The 18,610-nt window shown below is 42.0% G+C and overlaps 1 protein-coding gene across 10 annotated transcripts in view; it reads right to left on the bottom strand.

Moving 5' to 3' along the window:
* MESK2 (misexpression suppressor of KSR 2) overlaps nucleotides 1–18,610 on the bottom strand; it is a 66,547-nt gene that overhangs the window by 7,782 nt on the left and 40,155 nt on the right. For 9 of the 10 annotated variants that reach the window (XR_002543836.2, XM_022068900.2, XM_022068901.2 and 6 more), the window contains 6 exons: nucleotides 13,388–13,587; nucleotides 12,620–12,740; nucleotides 5,842–5,983; nucleotides 4,172–4,318; nucleotides 2,726–2,995; nucleotides 1,384–1,468 (listed from right to left, as the gene is read on the bottom strand). Coding sequence is in view for 9 of the 10 variants with exons in the window: in XM_022068900.2 (XP_021924592.2) it covers nucleotides 1,384–1,468; nucleotides 2,726–2,995; nucleotides 4,172–4,318; nucleotides 5,842–5,983; nucleotides 12,620–12,740; nucleotides 13,388–13,587 (965 nt within the window). In the remaining variant the exon portion in view is untranslated. Of the gene's footprint in view, nucleotides 1–1,383; nucleotides 1,469–2,725; nucleotides 2,996–4,171; nucleotides 4,319–5,841; nucleotides 5,984–12,619; nucleotides 12,741–13,387; nucleotides 13,588–17,383; nucleotides 17,514–18,610 lie in introns of those variants that run through there. The other variant, XM_022068904.2, reaches the window with a different exon arrangement.

The following is an 18,610-nucleotide window of genomic DNA, read 5'->3' on the forward strand; positions in this document are numbered from 1 at the left end:
AAAGCATATAAACCATTTCATATAAAGATTTCTGTCTTGTGGGTTGTTGCGTCGTGTAGTCTGGTCGACGTTAACCAACGTTTCAGAGATCATACTGCCTCCGTCATCAGGGAGATGAATATGCACGCACCCTATTTGCAAATTCATCGCCCTGATGACGGAGGAAGTACGACCTCTGAAACGTTGGTTAACGTCGACCAGACTACACGGCGCACCAACCCAGAAGACAGAAATCTTCATACTCACCGCTGTGAAAACCTCAAATTTTACATTTGATATAAAATTAAAAGATAATAACTATAAATGCAAAATTAATTGCCAAAAGCAGTCTTACATGTTTATCCACAGTGATAAGCACTTCTTCTATCTAGCATTATCAGAAACTGATTATTATATTTATGTTAATATATTGATAATGTTTTTAATACATACCAGAGTCATTCTCCCATAGAGGTAACAATGAAAATAAAGTTTTGAAACAATGCCAATCAGTGTTCAATTAACCTGTTTATCTAGCCAGTTTTGTAAAGACATGTCACTCAAAATACATACTGATTTATCAACATCTGCTGTAAGATGTATAAAAATAAACATTAAAGCCCACTTTCTATCTAGATCAGTGGTCCCCAACGCAGTGCCCGCGGGCGCCCACCAAGGCTCTTTTGGGTGCCTGCGTTGTTACGGAAAGAGATTATACTGAATAATGAAGGCCGTTCAATCATGAACATTATAAAATCAAAGCGCAGATCTCGACTTACTGACGCCCATCTTGGCGTTTGTTTGCGAGCAGCAACATCATCCTACACTCCTAAATTTGAAAAGCTGGCCAATGAAATGCAGCGTCAAACATCACACTAACTTCCCACTTGAGTAATAATAATCGTACTTATAAAACTACGTATTTTTGATCGCGTGGTTTCTTGTATCATTAAACGTCGTGTTGTTTTGCATATTATTTGGTATCCATATCTTATTTGTCCAGAGAAAAGAAAATTTGGCCTTTTTAATTGGTTGGTGCCCGCCACGATCTCATAAACTCTCAAATGTGCCCATAGGCACAAAAAGGTTGGGGACCACTTTCTATCTAGATTGTACAATAAGCTATTGCGAGGGGTTTGTCGAAACAATACGCACAGTTTCATCTGCAGTTGAACCGATGATCTTGAAGCTTTCTGCTTGCAACAGTAACATTATTTTGATTATCATCGTCATCGTAACTCTACAGTAATAGTACATAAGGCTTCAAGCCACAAAGACTTCAACATAATATTTTTTAAGCTCTACACAGAAGGTGAACAGCACATAAGTGCGGTAATGTGTCTGACCGTGATTGGAGAAGCGTGTGCTTGCTTATTGGCATCTTCTCTTCAGATGATCACTTACCATAGCCCTGTCCTTGCAAGAAGAGGCGGAATGATTCGCTCACTTTTCCAGGTTGTTCCTCCAGAACCATACCGCAGTCCTGGAGCTGCGGAAAAGAAACAATCTTCCTGTAACTTCACCTCAGAAACTTTTTTATTTAAGAAGGAAGATGAGATATCGGCCTTTATCGTCGACTGCGGTTTATGTGCGGTTCAGCTGGCTATGTACCGTAATATCATACTTTTAAAACATGAACACAGAGTTTATGACTGACCAGCAGCTTTCTATCACAAAGATTTATTAAATCGCTCATTCTCATTTGAGCCAATCATGAGAACTAGCAATGGCTGGGGGTTCGTCGTGCTGACCACACGTCATCCTATATGTGGTTGTATGATCGTTCACCTCTGCTAAGGCAGCCAGCTAGTCCGATTTGGCTCTCAGAGGGCTGTTACGCCACGGATTATCATTATTAACATTTGATAAATAGTAACAGGTACAGCAAAATTTTGAGATACAAGACAAATTATAATGAAGATCAGAACTAATCCCCACTTAATGGTACCTGCACCTGGTCGTGGTGGTGGGGCTTGAGTACCTCAGAGACCCCAAGAGCTACTGGTAGGGCCTCCCTAGCCAGATTGGTCGAGGGGGAGAGATCAGACTAAGACAGGTACCCTGGTCCTCCAGGTTGGGGGTTGGTCGCAAGGCTAACAACCTCGCACCGTAAAAAGGAAGATGTTTCGAGACCTCGATCAGAGCCTCGGACCTAACAGAGGACCAAATGGAAGAGGAGAATTGAGGAGGCCATGGACTGAACACGGACCGGAGAGCCATAGAAGAAGAAGAAGAAGATCAGAACTGCTTTCATGTAGGCAATTTAATCCTGATAATAATTTGTTCATCTACGAAGAATAATTGGGCCAGAGAGTGAAAACGATCAATGGCAGAGGAGATACAATGCAGAATTGTATTTAATCTACAAGGAACTTGGCGTGACGAGTATTATTAGATCCGCTAGACTAAGGTTGCAGGGCATGTTGCTAGGATGGAAGACAGTGATCCACCAAAGAAAATCATTGACAGCAATCCCTGAGGACAAAGACACAGGGGTCGCCCGAAGCTCAGATGAGTTGACGGAGTGGAGGAGGACGCAAGAGTGTTGGGATGCAGAAATTGGAGGGTAGTGGCAAGAGACAGAAACAGGTGGCGGAGGGTCATTGAGGAGGCCGAGGCTCACGTCGGACTGTACCGCAAAAGAAGAATATTATGTTCATCTCTATTAAAATAAGAGGTCACTTTATACCATGTGATGACCTTCGGCAAACAACATTTGAAACGTAAAATAGTCATGGTATCTCACCTTCATCCAGGTGGAGTTGGTTGGGTCAAGACGCCCGTTCAGGGTGACGGTGTCTTCTACGTGAGGACTGAGGGCCCCTGTGATATTCATAACAGGCATGTTAAGTGTATTTGAATTCTTGCGTTTTGAAGGCTCCAGTTCGCGAACAATGTTGAGATCTGTTCGTCTGATGTAGCTGTCGATGAAGAGTGCCAGGTTGGTGGGATTCACGTGACGTTCGAAGTACGTCTTGTACACTTGAACCAGATCATGGTTTCTATCCTCTGTTCCCTGTACAACATGTGGCACCACAAGTATTACACGTGTTAAAGACAACATATCGGTTGGTAAACGTGTTAATGAACCCTTGGGTTACATGAAAGATGGGGAATTTCTTGACTAGCGGAATGACTATGAGCTTCTCATGAAGGACTTTGCCCCATGGAGTTTGTTAATCAGTTAGTCAGCAGGCAATATGATAAGAGTCAGTTTAAATCCATTCTGATGTCTATCGATATGAAAATAAGGTGTTTTTCACTTCCGCCATCGTCACAAATTTTCAATGAATTTTTATACCTGCTGTTTTCACACACACACACAAAAACAACAACAACACACACACAGAGTTCCGCAGTAATTACATATCTTATAAATGAAAGTACGTCTAAACATGTACGGTGTTACAAATCTATGGGACAAAGAAGTTTATGGCACCCAAGAAAGAGACGTCTGGTTCAGTGAAAATTAAGAGTCGGTACTGCCTACACTGTGAAACGCAGTAAAATAAGAATCATCAACTTTACGCTACAGAAAACTACAGTGTGTCCACAAAGTCCCTTCGGGGATTTTGATAAATTGTGGCGCGCAAACAAATTGAGCTAGCCACATGTGGTTTGCGGCAGATTACAGTGAAACTCTGGAAGACGGTGCTCCACCTCATTGGGATCTGCAGGTACGCGCGTACCTAGACAGGACATTTCCAGGAAGATGGATCAGCAGAGACGGTCCAATGCCTTGGCTTCCACGTTCACCAGACGTAACACCACTGGATTTTTTCCTGTGGGGTCATGTCAAGAGAAATGTGTTCCGAACACCAGTTGATGACCTGAAGACGTGTATCAGGAATGCGATCTCGGCTATTCCAGCGGACACGCTCCACAGAACATGGCAAGAGCTTGAATATCGTCTGGACGTTCTCCGTGCTACCAAGGGAGCCCACATCGAGGTCTACTGAGGTCAGCAAAAAACTTCCAGAGTTCCACTGTAATCTGTCGCAAACCGCATGTGGCTAGCTCAATTTGTTTGCGCTCCACAATTTTTCAAAACCCCGAAGGGACTTTGTGGACACACTGTATTTCTGAATAAGAATACACCGCCACGTCGATCGCCAAGTACTCGACCGTACACAAATTACTATCCAGGATCTTGCTTGAACGCAACGTACGATCTCAGAACTGGTATATTTACCCGACCAAAATGATGCCACATGAGGTAGTCCAACACGGCCTGAGTCATGCCTTTGTTCCTGAGATGCCTCGCGTTCAGTTTTTGGTAACCCCACTCAATCCAGCCGGCTTGAGTCGAAACGCAGTTGATAAGACACAAAGCTTCCACCTATTAAAATAAAACATAAGTGTGAGAACCTGTGAACTGATCTGTAAATGTCGTACATTTCGTAACATCACAAATTCAGACGCATACACGCGAATCACAGAAGAGGAATTAGACATGACACTGAAAATATCTGTCTTTTGAGATGAAAAACTGCACAGTCTGGTAGATATCGACCAATGTTTCGGAGGAGCTTACTGCATCCACCATCAGGGTAATGACGGAGGCAGTAAGCTCCTTTGAAGTGTCAGTTATCTACGAGCCCGTATAGTGGTACATTCTAGGAGACAGCCCTCTTCACGTACTCATCGCCATGAAAATGTGAAATCTCATGTGACCTTAAAAGACTAATAATAAAGCAAATTCGGCGTCAAAAGTCTCACTGATGTCTGATTTTGTCGAAGGTAATTACTGAGTAATATGTAAACATGTTTGAAATAGTAAGTTAGTAGTACCTTCAACAAACTGCAATGAAGTTTCAGAAAGTCTTCCTTATCTATACACAGGATGAGTCAGAAGTATGTTTACAAACTTCGTGTACGTGTTCCAGGATCAAAAATTAGAAAAAAAATGTTCCTATGAACATGGGGTCGCAAATGTTTCATTTTCAAAATAAGAGCCAAAAATAAGTTTCATTGAATGCCTTTTTTTCCAAGTATAAGGACAGGGATGTTTCTTTATAACAGTTGCTCAAAGTTTGCCTCTCCATTCTCCACACTTTCCCAAGCACGACGTACACAAGACGTACACAAGACTGATGGATTTGTACACACCAGGGTTTCCTCGAATCATCTGGCATGCATTCTGCACACGTTCCCATAGGACGTCATCATTGTTTATGGGTGTTGCATAAACGACGGACTTCAAGTGACCCCACAGATAAAAGTCCAATGGAATCAGGTCCGGTGACCTCGTTGGCCATGCTACTGGGCCACCACGCCCAATCCATCGCTGAGGGTACTGTTCATTGAGATTATATATGACACGACGGGAGAAGTGTGCTGGGGCTCTGTCGTGCATAAACCACATTTGTCTTCTTGTATTCAATGGTACATCTTCAAGGAGACGTGGCAAGTGTCTTCTTAAGAATCGCCGATATGAAGGTCCTCTTAGACGTGATGGAAGCATGTGTGGACCAATAAGCATGTCACCATCAATTCCTGACCAAACGTTAATTGAATTGAAGATATTTGCTGGAAGTTGGATTCACTTTGATATAACGTCAACTCATTGAAACTAATTTTTGGCTATTATTTTGAAAATGAAACATTTGCGACCCCATGTTCATAGGAACATTTTTTTTCCTAATTTTTGATCCTGGAACATGCACACAAAGTTTGTAAACATACTTCTGGCTCACCCTGTATATAACCTTGAGGCCTGCGAGTCTGTAAGTATGGGAAACTGTGGAACTAGTTTTGGAGAAGGTGACCATCACCCGATCTCTGGATATGTCTTAATGTAGTTCAGAACGCAGATTCCAGTGCAACATAAATGTTTATTTCTGGAACTCTCGGTTATTCTACCTTTTCCGGGTGTGTCAGGGCAAATCTTGCCAGCACGTTGGCGCCAGCACCTACACCAAAACCAATGACATTCTTGAGGACAAAATGTGACATGACGAAGCTGATCTGCTCTGCCATCTCATCCATTGTGGGGTAGACATAACTGTGGGCAAGACAAAACAGTATTCATTTCATGCTTTCACTACAAACCTTCGAATGTTCTAAAGGCAGAATTTAAGTTCCAACGTAATACAAGCACACTACAAATTCCGTACCAACATAGAACATAGCGCGCAGGCCACATCACTATATTCACAAGGTATACATTTTGGAGGCGATAGCAAACTAGGTCATGGAATCTAATAATTCTTTTCTCACTTCACAGCTTTTATATTTAAACTTACATCAAGAACGTCGAATACGACACTTTTGAGGCATGAAAAAAAAGGGTGGACCACGACATGGCTTTGAAGACAAGCAACGTAAATCTAGCAAAAACGAATTCCAAAACTTCACCTACTATGACACCTGCAATATAATATTTGAACTTTTGACATTATTAGTTACTCTAGACCTCAGCAGTAACTTACGTTTTTAAGTTCAATTTCCCCACTCTCATCAACCAGTTCAAGCCATCCACATGCAGATAAATTCACTATTTCTGGTCTCTTATACGTTTTGTACAGGAATTAAATTGAAATTAAAATCACAAGGACCTTTAGCTACAGTCTCAGAATAGCTGTTGAGAAATCTCATCGTACACTTTCATAGGCACATTCTGGCACTGACGCTAGGGAGATATTTGTGGGAATAATACCTGAGGAGTACAGATAACATTAGTATTTCACTTAACAGTAGATGTAACGTGAGTTGCGGCTACAGGACGTACTTAAACACGCCCACAGGAGCGACAAAGACTAACGATGTGATTAGCAAGACAATAATCTTCCTATTGTTAATTATGTTGGTATACCTGCACAAATAAGGTCTGTTTCATCCTATGTCTCACTCGGGCCACACAGTTTGTGACAGGAATGAGTCACGACACAAGTGTGGAGAGGCGAAACCTAACGAAGCACATATATTTTCCAAGAATATCCAAAATTCCATGATTTCTTAAATGGTCGTGGCAATGGTTCGTTCATTACACCGCAATTACGTCACGCATTATTCGACATACGAAACATACTTAATGTAAATGCCGTTTTGGGGGTTACTTTTTATACAGATTTTATGTGACTGGCTGTCATTATCATCTTCGGTCTACTAATGGCAGCGTTCAGGACTGAAGTGACAAACCGTTCAACTTCAACTCCAGCCGCAAATGACTGAGGTGGGAGTGTAACAACCAGTAACACGAAGACAGAATTGCAGTAAACTCCCAAAATATGAATACTAAATAGGCATCAGACAACAGGCAAATTTCATTATAACTGCAGTGCAAAATATTCCTTTGAAAATATTTTAATATGACGCGTGAAACGTCGACTAACATGCCAACTAGTTCCGTGGAGTAGACGTTTTTGAGAGGCTGACTGTATGCTAGTCAAAAAGTTGACAGTGGAACCACGGTTCCAGAGAATTAGACGTAAATACGTCTATACGGAAAGGAAGTTTATATATTGGCTTTATTCTAAATATTTCCTTTATACATGCTTTACAATTGGGTAAAGTTTGATTAAGACATTGCTTATTTAACTTGAATTAGTTACGCTTAAGATGGGTCTGTGGTTATTATTATTTAGTGTTCTGTCTGACGACAGGTCCATATGAACAGGATCCTTCCATCCTTTTCTCGGACTGGGACCTGTTCATATACGTTCTTGGCAGATGATCCAGAAGTGGTTTGCCATTGCCTTCTTCTGTGTGTGAATGGGATGCCACGGAGAAACCGGGGAAGCCCCCGGAGGAAAACTCCGTGTTGCCTAGACCACGGCCTTGCCCAACACAAGTTATAAATTCGGGCACCGCCGGGAATCGAACCCGAGACCCCAGGATTACAAGGCCAGCGTTCTAACCGCTAGACCAAATGTAAATGTAGCTAAATGTAACTATGTAGGTAACCATTGTTGTTTATTTGTTGATAAACAGATGACGTTTCCAAGGTAACATAACAATGAAGTTATACTTTTTCGTTTCCCTTTTTCGGAACACTATTTCGTAACATGTTTGCCGAATGACACTGACCCTAAAATATAGACGTATTTACGTCAAAAATGTTCTGCCTTTTATGACGCCTTGAAGGTTCATTACCACGTTCATACACACCGACTACATGGCATGTCACGCCCTCAAGTTACAGATGGAGGACAAGACCTCCAGACATGGACAGTAACTTCAGATACATCGAATAAGCGGTGGATGGCAAGGAGTGATCCTCCTTCAGCTTGGAGGTTCGGTGGGAGGCAAACGACACTCCCCACCGCAAACAGGCATATTACAAAACGAACTACCAAGCTTTGTCCAGTATCTGTCCACTTTAACTTGGGTAGTGAATACGTGAAGGTTGCAGGTATTGGCTAATTGCACCTGCAACTAGCAGCAGACACCGAATACTGAAATACATCTTTCGTGGAACAAACTGTCATACGTCTGTCTTGAAATGAGATGACGAAAATTTTACTAGTATGAGTAATGGAAAACAACCATTCTGACAGGACGTAACAGATCGTTTCTCTAACAAGTTGCGTCGCTGCCTTCAGAATGAATCTGGTACCACAATGTCTTCCTGAACATGAGTATGAAAAGATTTCCAGTGCAATGACCACACCCATATAAGGGGCACAACACTTCCTGCCATTGTGCGAAAGCATCGTAAGGACACGGGGTCTAATGCCAGGAGGGCAGAGAAAACTATTCTGTAATCCTACTCTTCACCAAATCAACTGAGGGGAAGAGACCATCTACGAGACGTGGAACATCAAAAGCACAGAATAATTCAAATTTACGAACTACGCATTTGGCAAAACTACCTGCTTCCGCTCTTCTTTACATCCTGTCAGACCGGATCTGGTTATACGACACACGTGACAAAGGATGTTCATTCTCTTCTAGTCTGCACACATCACGTGAAATATCGCGAGAAGCCATTGTAAACAAACAATTCTGCGTAGTTATGGCGTCTTGTGGCTGGACTTGTATGGATGCTAACGACACCTCTCCACGTTAATATGAAGGACACTTAAAATTATGCGAACTCTATCGGGGCCTCTGCGCAATATTCACGCCCAGTGTCACGTGACAGTGACGAAGCTGTTCCATTTTACAGCACTTTCGTATGAAATAAAAAAAGCTCATTAATTTCGTCGTCATGCCAACAGTCTGATGGCCTTTTGACACTAGTGTTTCATAATACAAGTTAGGATCAAAATACTATCGGTAAACCAGATTCACTACGTTAAATGAAACCCAAAATAAGATTTTAAAATACGCTTGATTGAACTTACAGGGATAAGCCGTTCATCTCAGTTCGCTTTTATGTCGGCCGGATTATAACTGAGATCCGATCTACAACTTACAAGGCAGACAGCAGAAAGTGGGCGATGCTCAGAGTGGGGGTTGGGCGTAGGATCAACAAATCCCTGTCGTAATTGTTCTTGTGTTCCGAAACTTTTACAAAGCCGTGGATATAGAACAATTCTTTGGAACGATCTAACACAAGTGACATTTGAAGAATCGTCTCAGGATCGTGTCTAATGACGGGGTTTTAGGCTTGGTCACCTTGTTAGTTAATTATTGTTAAAAACCTCAGACTGTCAGTAACCTTCCAAGATTCGAAACTGGTACAACCGGAATACAAAATATGGAGTATTCGCGCTATATCAACCTTGCTGGTGTGTGTGGTTGACCCAGACAGGTTGTCTGCCTTATTTAGGGTCATGAATTTATTTTTGCGAAGCGCCTAACACGGGGAGACCACGTCTGTTAATCCGACCACATAAATCTGGATTGCACGGGGGGAGACCAACCCAGCGAATTCCACTTGCATCTGAATCGGTTCGATTTACGCCTCCGGGTCGCACCACTCGATTAACTTCGAATTACGTAACACGAAGGCGGAGAAAAATACATCGCGGTCGAATGTTTAACTTTCCTGCTTCGTATTCGGGAGGTCCCAGGCTCAAATCTCGGCCCGGAGACCGGCTATCCTGCCGGGGGAGCGGTGGTGTTTACGTGGTTTTCCTCAGTCCCTACAAGCAAATGCCGGAATAGTACCTTAAAATAGGCCATGACCGCTTCCTTTCATATTCCTCCAGTTTAATGTTCATTATAATCTTCTCATTCGACGATATATAGTCTGAGATAATAAAATAGCGTCGTTAAACAAAGTTTAAGCATGTTGAGACAATACGCAATTTTGGACGGTAACAAACGCGCTTGCATTCACGAACTTCCAAAAACATTGACCAGAAGACAACGGATAATGTTTTTTTTAATATTAGTATCATCAAAAGTTTCGATACATGTCCAAAACTAAACATTTCCTTTCGATATCAAATTATTTTGGCGTCGACAATTATTGTTTCAACAAAACGTTCACTGAACTGTAAGCCTATTCCGGGGACACCAAACTCCGTGTGTACGAAAGTCCGCTCAGATAGCGGCGTCACAACAACGTACTTTAAATAATTCCGGGCTTTAGCGTAAGATATATTTTACATTCCTCCATTTTCCAACAAGCACAAGCAAACGTGAATTTCACATAACACATTTCAACTATAATTGAAATGTATAAAACAGCAGTAGATATCTTGTGTCAGCGTAAAAAATTACAAGCTCATTATCATATTTTCCTTCACCACGTAAACTAAATTTGAAAACATAAATGCACGCGCTCTATTATTTGGCCGACAGATGGCAGCATCAAACCTATCAGCTGTTACAGGGCGGAAGTACAAAGTTGCTGACACTGAAATCTGACAATGCCAAAACAGAGCGGGGCTCACACCAAATTATATTCCTCGGAACATAATTTCCTGTCATCTGATCAAGAACAGCATGCGAGCTGTGAGAAACTACGAAAAACAAACTGGTTTACGAAACAGAACCAGTCTAATTACTGTCTTCCGACTTTAACTGCAATTCCGGGAAAACTAAACGAGGCAGAGGAATACAGAGAGGAAAAGTACCAAATTCATGAAAGGCCGTGCCGTAGATCAGGCGGTTAGTCACCGGTTTCTCACCGCAGAGGCACCGGGTTTGCCGCCATGTCAGTATATTTTCCAGAGGTTTCTTCATATTCTCTCGCATATCAAATGGTGGGTGGCCAACGAGACCAAAAGTCCTGGCGAGACAGTTTCAAATGTTCGTGGAACTCACTCAATGGCGCAGGAAATTCTTTGAAAAATCGATTGTCAAAGACCACAGGAACCCGTTGGGCGATTCTCACAATGTTACATTCGGAAAGTCAAGGCAAAATCATTCTAACCCTTTGAAGTCGTAGATCGTATGAATATTATTTATGAATTCAGTCCGTACCGCGAAGAAAACACTACACCTCACCATTACGAAAATCAGCTGGTTAACCCTTTGAAGCCGAAGCACGAGAGAGAGAGACAGAAAGAGGAAATTGGTGGGGGAGAAGTGAGTGACACTTCGATATCTGGGGGGGGGGGGGGAGAAAGAGCATCTTATAGCTAGAAGGTCCCCAGGCAATGCCCGCTCGTCCTTCTGTTAAGGATAAAGTAAGAGTGAAGGCGTTAGTGTGATGATTGGCATAACAGACGGAATTTTGAAATTTTGTATTAGAGAAAGCTGAGGCTATTAATTTGGAAGTTTAATACATAATTTAGAAATTCCTACTGAGGGGAGGGGGGTAAATTTTGACGGCGTTAAGGGGTGGTAAATTTTGATTAATTTAAATCGGGAGGGCTGCATGATAAGCTTGCAGTGGCAACTTGGAACTTCGGCTTCATAATATTTACGAATCCAGACCGTACCGCGAAGAAAACACTACACCTCACCATTACGAAAATCAGCTGGTTAACCCTTTGAAGCCGAATCTCGTCTTCATATTATTTACGAATCCAGACCGTACCGCGAAGAAAACACTTCACTTAACCATTAGAAGTCGAATCAGGCGGTACCACATAAGATTTAACAAAAGAACATCCCGGCCAAAGCCTTAATTACTTCATCGCACGCGTAAACATCGTCCTCCCGCAAGGCGAGGCAGTAGGACCTTGAACGATAACCGAACCTCGTTTTTTTACGAAATGCAGGGTTTTATTTTGGCACAAGGTCAGTGAAGTAAAACGTGTTGGGGTAACTGCTAGTTGGCACGCGATGTAAGCATGCACTGGCCGTGTTCGGGGAGCAGGGGGGTTCTTTAAAGACACTCCCCACAGCTGCAATGACGACTGAAGCGGGAACCTGGTGTGTGGCACGCAAAATTCAGTTTGTACAGGGCGATTCAAAAGTACACGTGCTCCTGGAAGTGGGAAATAATTCGGAAGTCTGTGCACTTAGGGTACCGATTACATGCTATTTAACTCCTGTGCACGAATTTCGTTTACACAAAAACAAAAAATTATCGCCATTTTAAACAATTATTTTGGAATGTACGTCTTTCCGTCCTTGATATGAAATGTCAGAAGCCAGATTTGTATAGAAACTTCCTCATTTTCCACATTATTAGATCGTCAGTTTCAACTCGACTTATTTCGCTCTGTGATTATTCTGGTTTCCTGTGTGAAATTTTCCGTTTGAAAATTCACATAATCCTCTTGAGTTAGAGATATTAAACCGACAGCCGAGTTCTCCCTTAATCTTAATTTCAGAAGACACAGTGGCAACTCACTCGTCTGGCAGGGCAGGAGCGCCTTCTTCCTGACCGGGTGCGTTGACATGGTAGACACAGAAGTTCTCCAGCAAAGCCCTCATATCAATGTAGTTGAAAAACGCCTGGAAACTCGAAATATCTGTTAAAAGTAAAATAAGACAGTCGGTATAATGTTCATCAAACACGTGACTCACCTCCTCGCTTACGAAATCTTTTGCGAAACGACGAGTATACGTTCTGTGGCTTTACGTATCACGTATCAGCTGTCAAGGCAATGGTTACAGTCAACCACAAAGTGACGGAAGTTACAATAAAGGTCAATGATGACAGTGATGACAATAATCATCATTTTTCCATCACAATTCCCATCTTCGCCTCGCCTCGCACTGTCATTTGTTTTTTTTATGCAGACGCGTTGAGCCTATTATATAGGCTAAAAATAACGTTAATTAATTACTGAAACATGTTAATGACAAGACATGACAGCCTAGTAACGCTCGTGCAAATGAATTAATCAATTTTCCAGAGCAGAGAACATTCATCTGTTTGTGAATTTCGTCATATATAAGCCGCTGGTGCGCGCGCAGTTTCACTGACTCTCCGCCATTTTGACTCCGGGGACCACAAATTACGTTCCTCTACCGGCATCACACAGAAAAATCCACGGGCATATTGCACGTTCCCCGTTTTAAGCGTTTTCGACATACGCAGGAACGCAACCCCCCCACCCCCATTACGACAGTCACCTCTAAACGTCGTCTATCAGATTTAATTAATTATACTCACAGTTGAGGCCGAGATCATGGTAGGTGAGGATAGCAGGCTTTGACCGGTTGCCCTGCACCGCTACCAAAACGCTCCCTTTTCCAGTCTCGACGCGCTCCTCGAAAACACTGGAGTCATCCCTGGACAACGTCCTCGCCGTCGGAAACTGGAGTTGGATGTTCTTCAGCTCAATGTCGTCCATGCTGTCGGAGGGCATTGTGCTGCAAACAATACGGACAGAACTGTACGGATAGTTCCGGTTACAAATCTGACGCAGTCCAAATATTTACCGAGAATGTTTGTGGTCAAAGCGCTGATTATAAAACATTATAAAACATGGTTATACGAAAGACAAAGAAACTGTAAAATATATACAATTACATAATGAGGAAATAACTTCGTCTTCTGGGATGTTGCGCAGTGTGGTCTACTACAAATTGACAAGCGTTTCTGAGGTTATTACTGCTTCCATCATCAGGGCTTGGTCTCGCCAAGTTAGTCGGGTGTTTACGCGTAGCGAGACACGAGTTTACGTAATCAGACATGTTTTCCTTAAACGCTATATCTTATCGCATTCGTACGATGTTTGTTCCATTACATAAAATAAAGGCAGAATTAAGAGTCTTCTCTGCATGTTCCATCCTCCAAAGCACTTCACGTGTTTCCACGATAACCCGTATTCTTCCTTTTCGTTTATGAGACAAAATCCCGCTTTTATTTCAGTTTTCAAAATCTCGGGACAACGGACTTTTCCACTGAATCCAAGTGACGTTTCAAACGTTTCTATTCGATACCTTGACCACACAAAGGTAACACCTGAAGCTGAGTCAGGCAATGACGTGTGACACAAAAGAAATATCAAAACATCTTTTCCAGTTCGGAGCAGACACAGCCGGATTTACCCTGTTAGCAGTTGCGTACCAGAGGCAACTCTTACCACAACACAAATGCTCTTTCCACAGAAATGACGCAATCCTCGAGTCTTTCGTTAAGAGAAATCTTTTTATAAGACATTTAATGCTCCATTAAAGACCACAGAGCTACGCACTTCGATAGAACAGCAAAACCGGATATCGATAATAGTCGAAGTGTTCCTCTCCCTTTAAGTCACGTGACAGAACACGCTCCTTTTATCGACGATAAGTCTTGACTCTAAAGGAGTCAGTGTTTTGTTTCAAGCAGTATGCATGTGTGTTCCACTCTAAGCAATAGCTCGTTAAACCAAGAGACTGTACATATAACAATTCATTAAAAGGAAAACTTGGTTCGTGGTCAGAGTCGCTACAAGAACAAGTGACACTCGATGTATTCTCTACCCGAAAGGATTGGTTGCTTGTGGCTCCCTACACCGGCGATGCATCCCGCACATCAAGAACTGGAAGACATTTGCTTAATAAATACTCAATCATTCCAGTATTACAGGAGGGCCTTCTGTTTAACGCGACCTTGACGGAGCATTCGAGACAGATTAGCGACGGTTATACGTCACCGACGATCTGCCGCTTTGTTTCCTTTCGACACGTGACAGACGCCAAGATCTGCCGACAACACTCTTTGCCAGATAAAACGTGAAATAAAACGCAAACAGCACGTTCACGTCAACTCACACTGGAGAGACTCGGCTTCGACCGGAATGTTCTTTTGTTAAATCTTATGTGGTACCGCCTGATTCGACTTCTAATGGTTAAGTGAAGTGTTTTCTTCGCGGTACGGTCTGGATTCGTAAATATTACGAAGACGAGCTTCGGCTTCAAAGGGTTAACCAGCTGATTTTCGTAATGGTGAGGTGTAGTGTTTTCTTCGCGGTACGGACTGAATTCATAAATAATATTCAGACGATCTTCGGCTTCAAAGGGTTAACAGATGCTGTGCGCAACTTTAGCCTCAAATTTGTTGTTATGAGAAATTTGTCGAGAGCACAGAGCGGTTCCTCTTGGGAAGGAAATGTCTTATCTGACGAGTGTACTGGCGATACGAAATGAAGTTTTAGGCCATCTTTGGAGCTGTACAGTGTTCTTCCAAGGACACCGAGTCTCGTTTTTGTGGTTCTACTCACCGCTGCCCGTTCACTTTCCCAACTCCAGAAAAAAAAATCAAATGGACACGGAGCACAGGCGGAATGAGTTTAGGTTCGCGAGGCAAATTACTTCGCGCTGAAAGCCACGAAACGTCCATGACTGGACTGGGTTACATCCACCTACACTTAGCCTGTTCGTTGTTTTCCTCAGTATATCCAGACAAATGCCTTGAAACATGCCACAGCTCACACACACACGCTAGTTGAAATGGCGTCATTAAATAAGATGACAATTTAAAATGTTCGAAGTTTCCCCTCACATGGAAACACAGAATACCTGAGGCGTACAAAGAAAATGCGTTATTTATCGAGATCTTTCATTTTCTTTACAGACCTGTGCACTGCCGTGAAGCATAACTTCAGAGCAGCCGAAGTTTTCAAGAATCAGAATCTTTGCTGATAAGCTGGTAAAGAAATTCTACGCCTTTTATGTAACTTTTATGAAAGTTTTGGGCCATTACAGTATTCACAAAGTCTCGCCAACGACCCTTACCTCGAGCCAGTCCACAATGTCATATAATATAACCGGTAATCGGCCAAGATTCTGTGCCACGTTGTGCACAAATTTTCTCAAACTTGTTGAAAAATTAATAATTTTAAAGGATGTGGAAGGAAGCGGTCGTGTCCTATTTGAGGTACTATCACAGCATTTGCCAGCAGCGACTGAGGAAAACACGCGGCCCTCTGGCAGAGAACCTAAACGTTACGCGAAAGTGAGCGTCACTTTAGCGGTGTTCTCTGACGTCAGCTTGAAGTTCCATCGACCGAATGACGTCTATAAAAGCGTCTTGGTGCTGTATGAACCGGGGCGGCAATGGGCTAGGACCTCTTATAATTCTTTCTACGTTAATCCACCCGTGAAGGAAGTCCGCGGAACATTAACTGGGGATAGGATTAAGGAATTTGTTACGCAATAAATTTGAAAGGTATTGTGTCTGGAATAATTACAAGACTGAACGCTTTTTCTAGAAAAAAATTGACAGTGGAACCACAGTTCAGGAGAATCTGAGGTGAATACGTCTCTGTATTTAAATTATATTTAGGTAATAAATACAATGCGATTTCTATATTCCCTCATACGTTCAGCATTAGTTTTTTTGGTATTTTTGTGAGAACTTCAGGTTCATTCTTTTAGCTTCAATGTCGGTGCTGCGAGAAGGCAAGAAATCACGCATGCGCAGGAAAGTCCCTTCTACCACTACGCGCAGTTTCCCCACCCTTTCGCCATTACTTACCGCGGAAAAAAAAAGTGACAGTGGAACCACGGTTCCGGAGAATTTGACGTAAATACGTCTATACGGAAAGGAAGTTTATATATTGGTTTTATTCTAAATATTTCCTTTATACATGCTTTACAATTGAGTAAAGTTTGATTAAGACTTTGCTTATTTAACTTGAATTAGTTACGCTTAAGATGGATCTGTGGTAGATAAATGTAATGTAAAGTAATGAAATTTAATGTAAGGTAAGGTAAGGTTTATTTTATTTTATTTTATTTTATTTGTAGTGTTCTGTCTGCCGACAGGTCCATATAAACAGGATCCTTCCATCCTTTTCTCGGACTGGGACCTGTTCATATACGTTCTTGGCAGATGATCCAGAAGTGGTTTGCCATTGCCTTCTTCTGTGTGTGAATGGAGTAATTGTTGGGATGCCACGGAGGAAAACTCCGTGTTGGCTAGACCACGGCCTTGCCCAACACAAGTTATAAATTCGGGCACCGCTGGGAATCGAACCCTTGGTAACATAACAATGCAGTTACACTTTTTCCTTTCACTATTTGCCGAATGACACTGACCCGAAAATATAGACGTATTTACGTCAAAAAATATAGTCGGATACTTTTTGGACAGACAAGCCTAATTCTCTTACACGAGTTCACAAATGCAGATGAAAACATTAAATGTGATGAACAATAATTATAAATAGGAATCCCTTACCTCAAACTTTGTTCCATTGTAAGAGACCACAAGCAATGATGAATTTAATCAAAACTACAAGCGATTCACAGCTCAGCTCTTTCCGCAATGACGAAAGCGGATTGTTGATGGCAGTATTTTTGACGCGAAAAAGTGACAGGAAAATGTGTAAGATCCCTATCAACAAATCGACAACAATGTGTAAATATGGACCGACAACAATGGTCAGCTTGCGTGCATTGTTATGTTACCTAGGAAGCGTCATCTGTTTACTCGGCATTGTTGTGTTACATTATTGCCGTCAACAATCCGCTTTCGTAACAAGATGGATGACATTGAAGATAACATTACATTACATTACAGAGACGTAAATATAATTTAAAAACAGAGACGTATTTACGTCAAATTCTCCGGAACCGTGGTTCCACTGTAACTTTCTATTCATTCATTCATTCAGCATGCCCCATTACAAGATTGTAATATTACATGCATTAATGTATAACACGTTTACAGATTACACAACTGTAATATCGTGATTCATTGCTATCGTTTGTACCTAAGTTCCTGTGCTAAACTGTATTATAATCTATGGATTTAATGAATGTATTAAAATGACCTAAATATTTTTGAACACGTGATTCATGTAATACTGGCCACGTGCCACCATTCTTGGCTATTGCATCTGTTAATTTAAGCCTTGGTTGTCGTAGTTTTTCGCAGTCATAGATGAGGTGATCCACTGTTTGTGCTGTTTTCAGACTTGATCATTTTGGGTCGTCAATGATCCCAAACCTGCGTAGTTATGATTTGTTTTTGCCATTGTCAGTCAATATTGCAGTTAGTTCGGGACGTATTATAATGTTTAGCTGCATTCGTTGTCGCGCTGATGGGAAACACAACAATACCGAATAAACAGACGTCATAACAATTAGTTTCTTACGTAAAGGAGTAAAACATTGTTATGAACGCAGGAGTTCATATAAAAGCTGACCATTGTCGGTCCAAATTTGCTTGCGCTTGCGCAGGCCTCTGCCCTCAGTTAGCTTCTTTGGTTGGTTGGTTCCAAATTTACACATTGTTCGTATGGATCTTACACATCTTCGTAACTAACGCTGTTTTTGCCGAATTATCTATGAGACTTCTAAGTGCATTGTAATACGACATTGTTTCTCAGGGGTTCTCAAAGCGTGGCCCGTGGACGTATCGTTAACCATTTGAAGCCGAAGTTCATCTAAATAATATTTAAGA

This window comes from Zootermopsis nevadensis, unplaced genomic scaffold, assembly GCF_977971745.1.
Source record: "Zootermopsis nevadensis isolate Lab colony 2312 unplaced genomic scaffold, Znev_1.0 Znev_ptg000010l, whole genome shotgun sequence".
Taxonomy (NCBI): Eukaryota; Metazoa; Arthropoda; class Insecta; order Blattodea; family Termopsidae; genus Zootermopsis; species Zootermopsis nevadensis.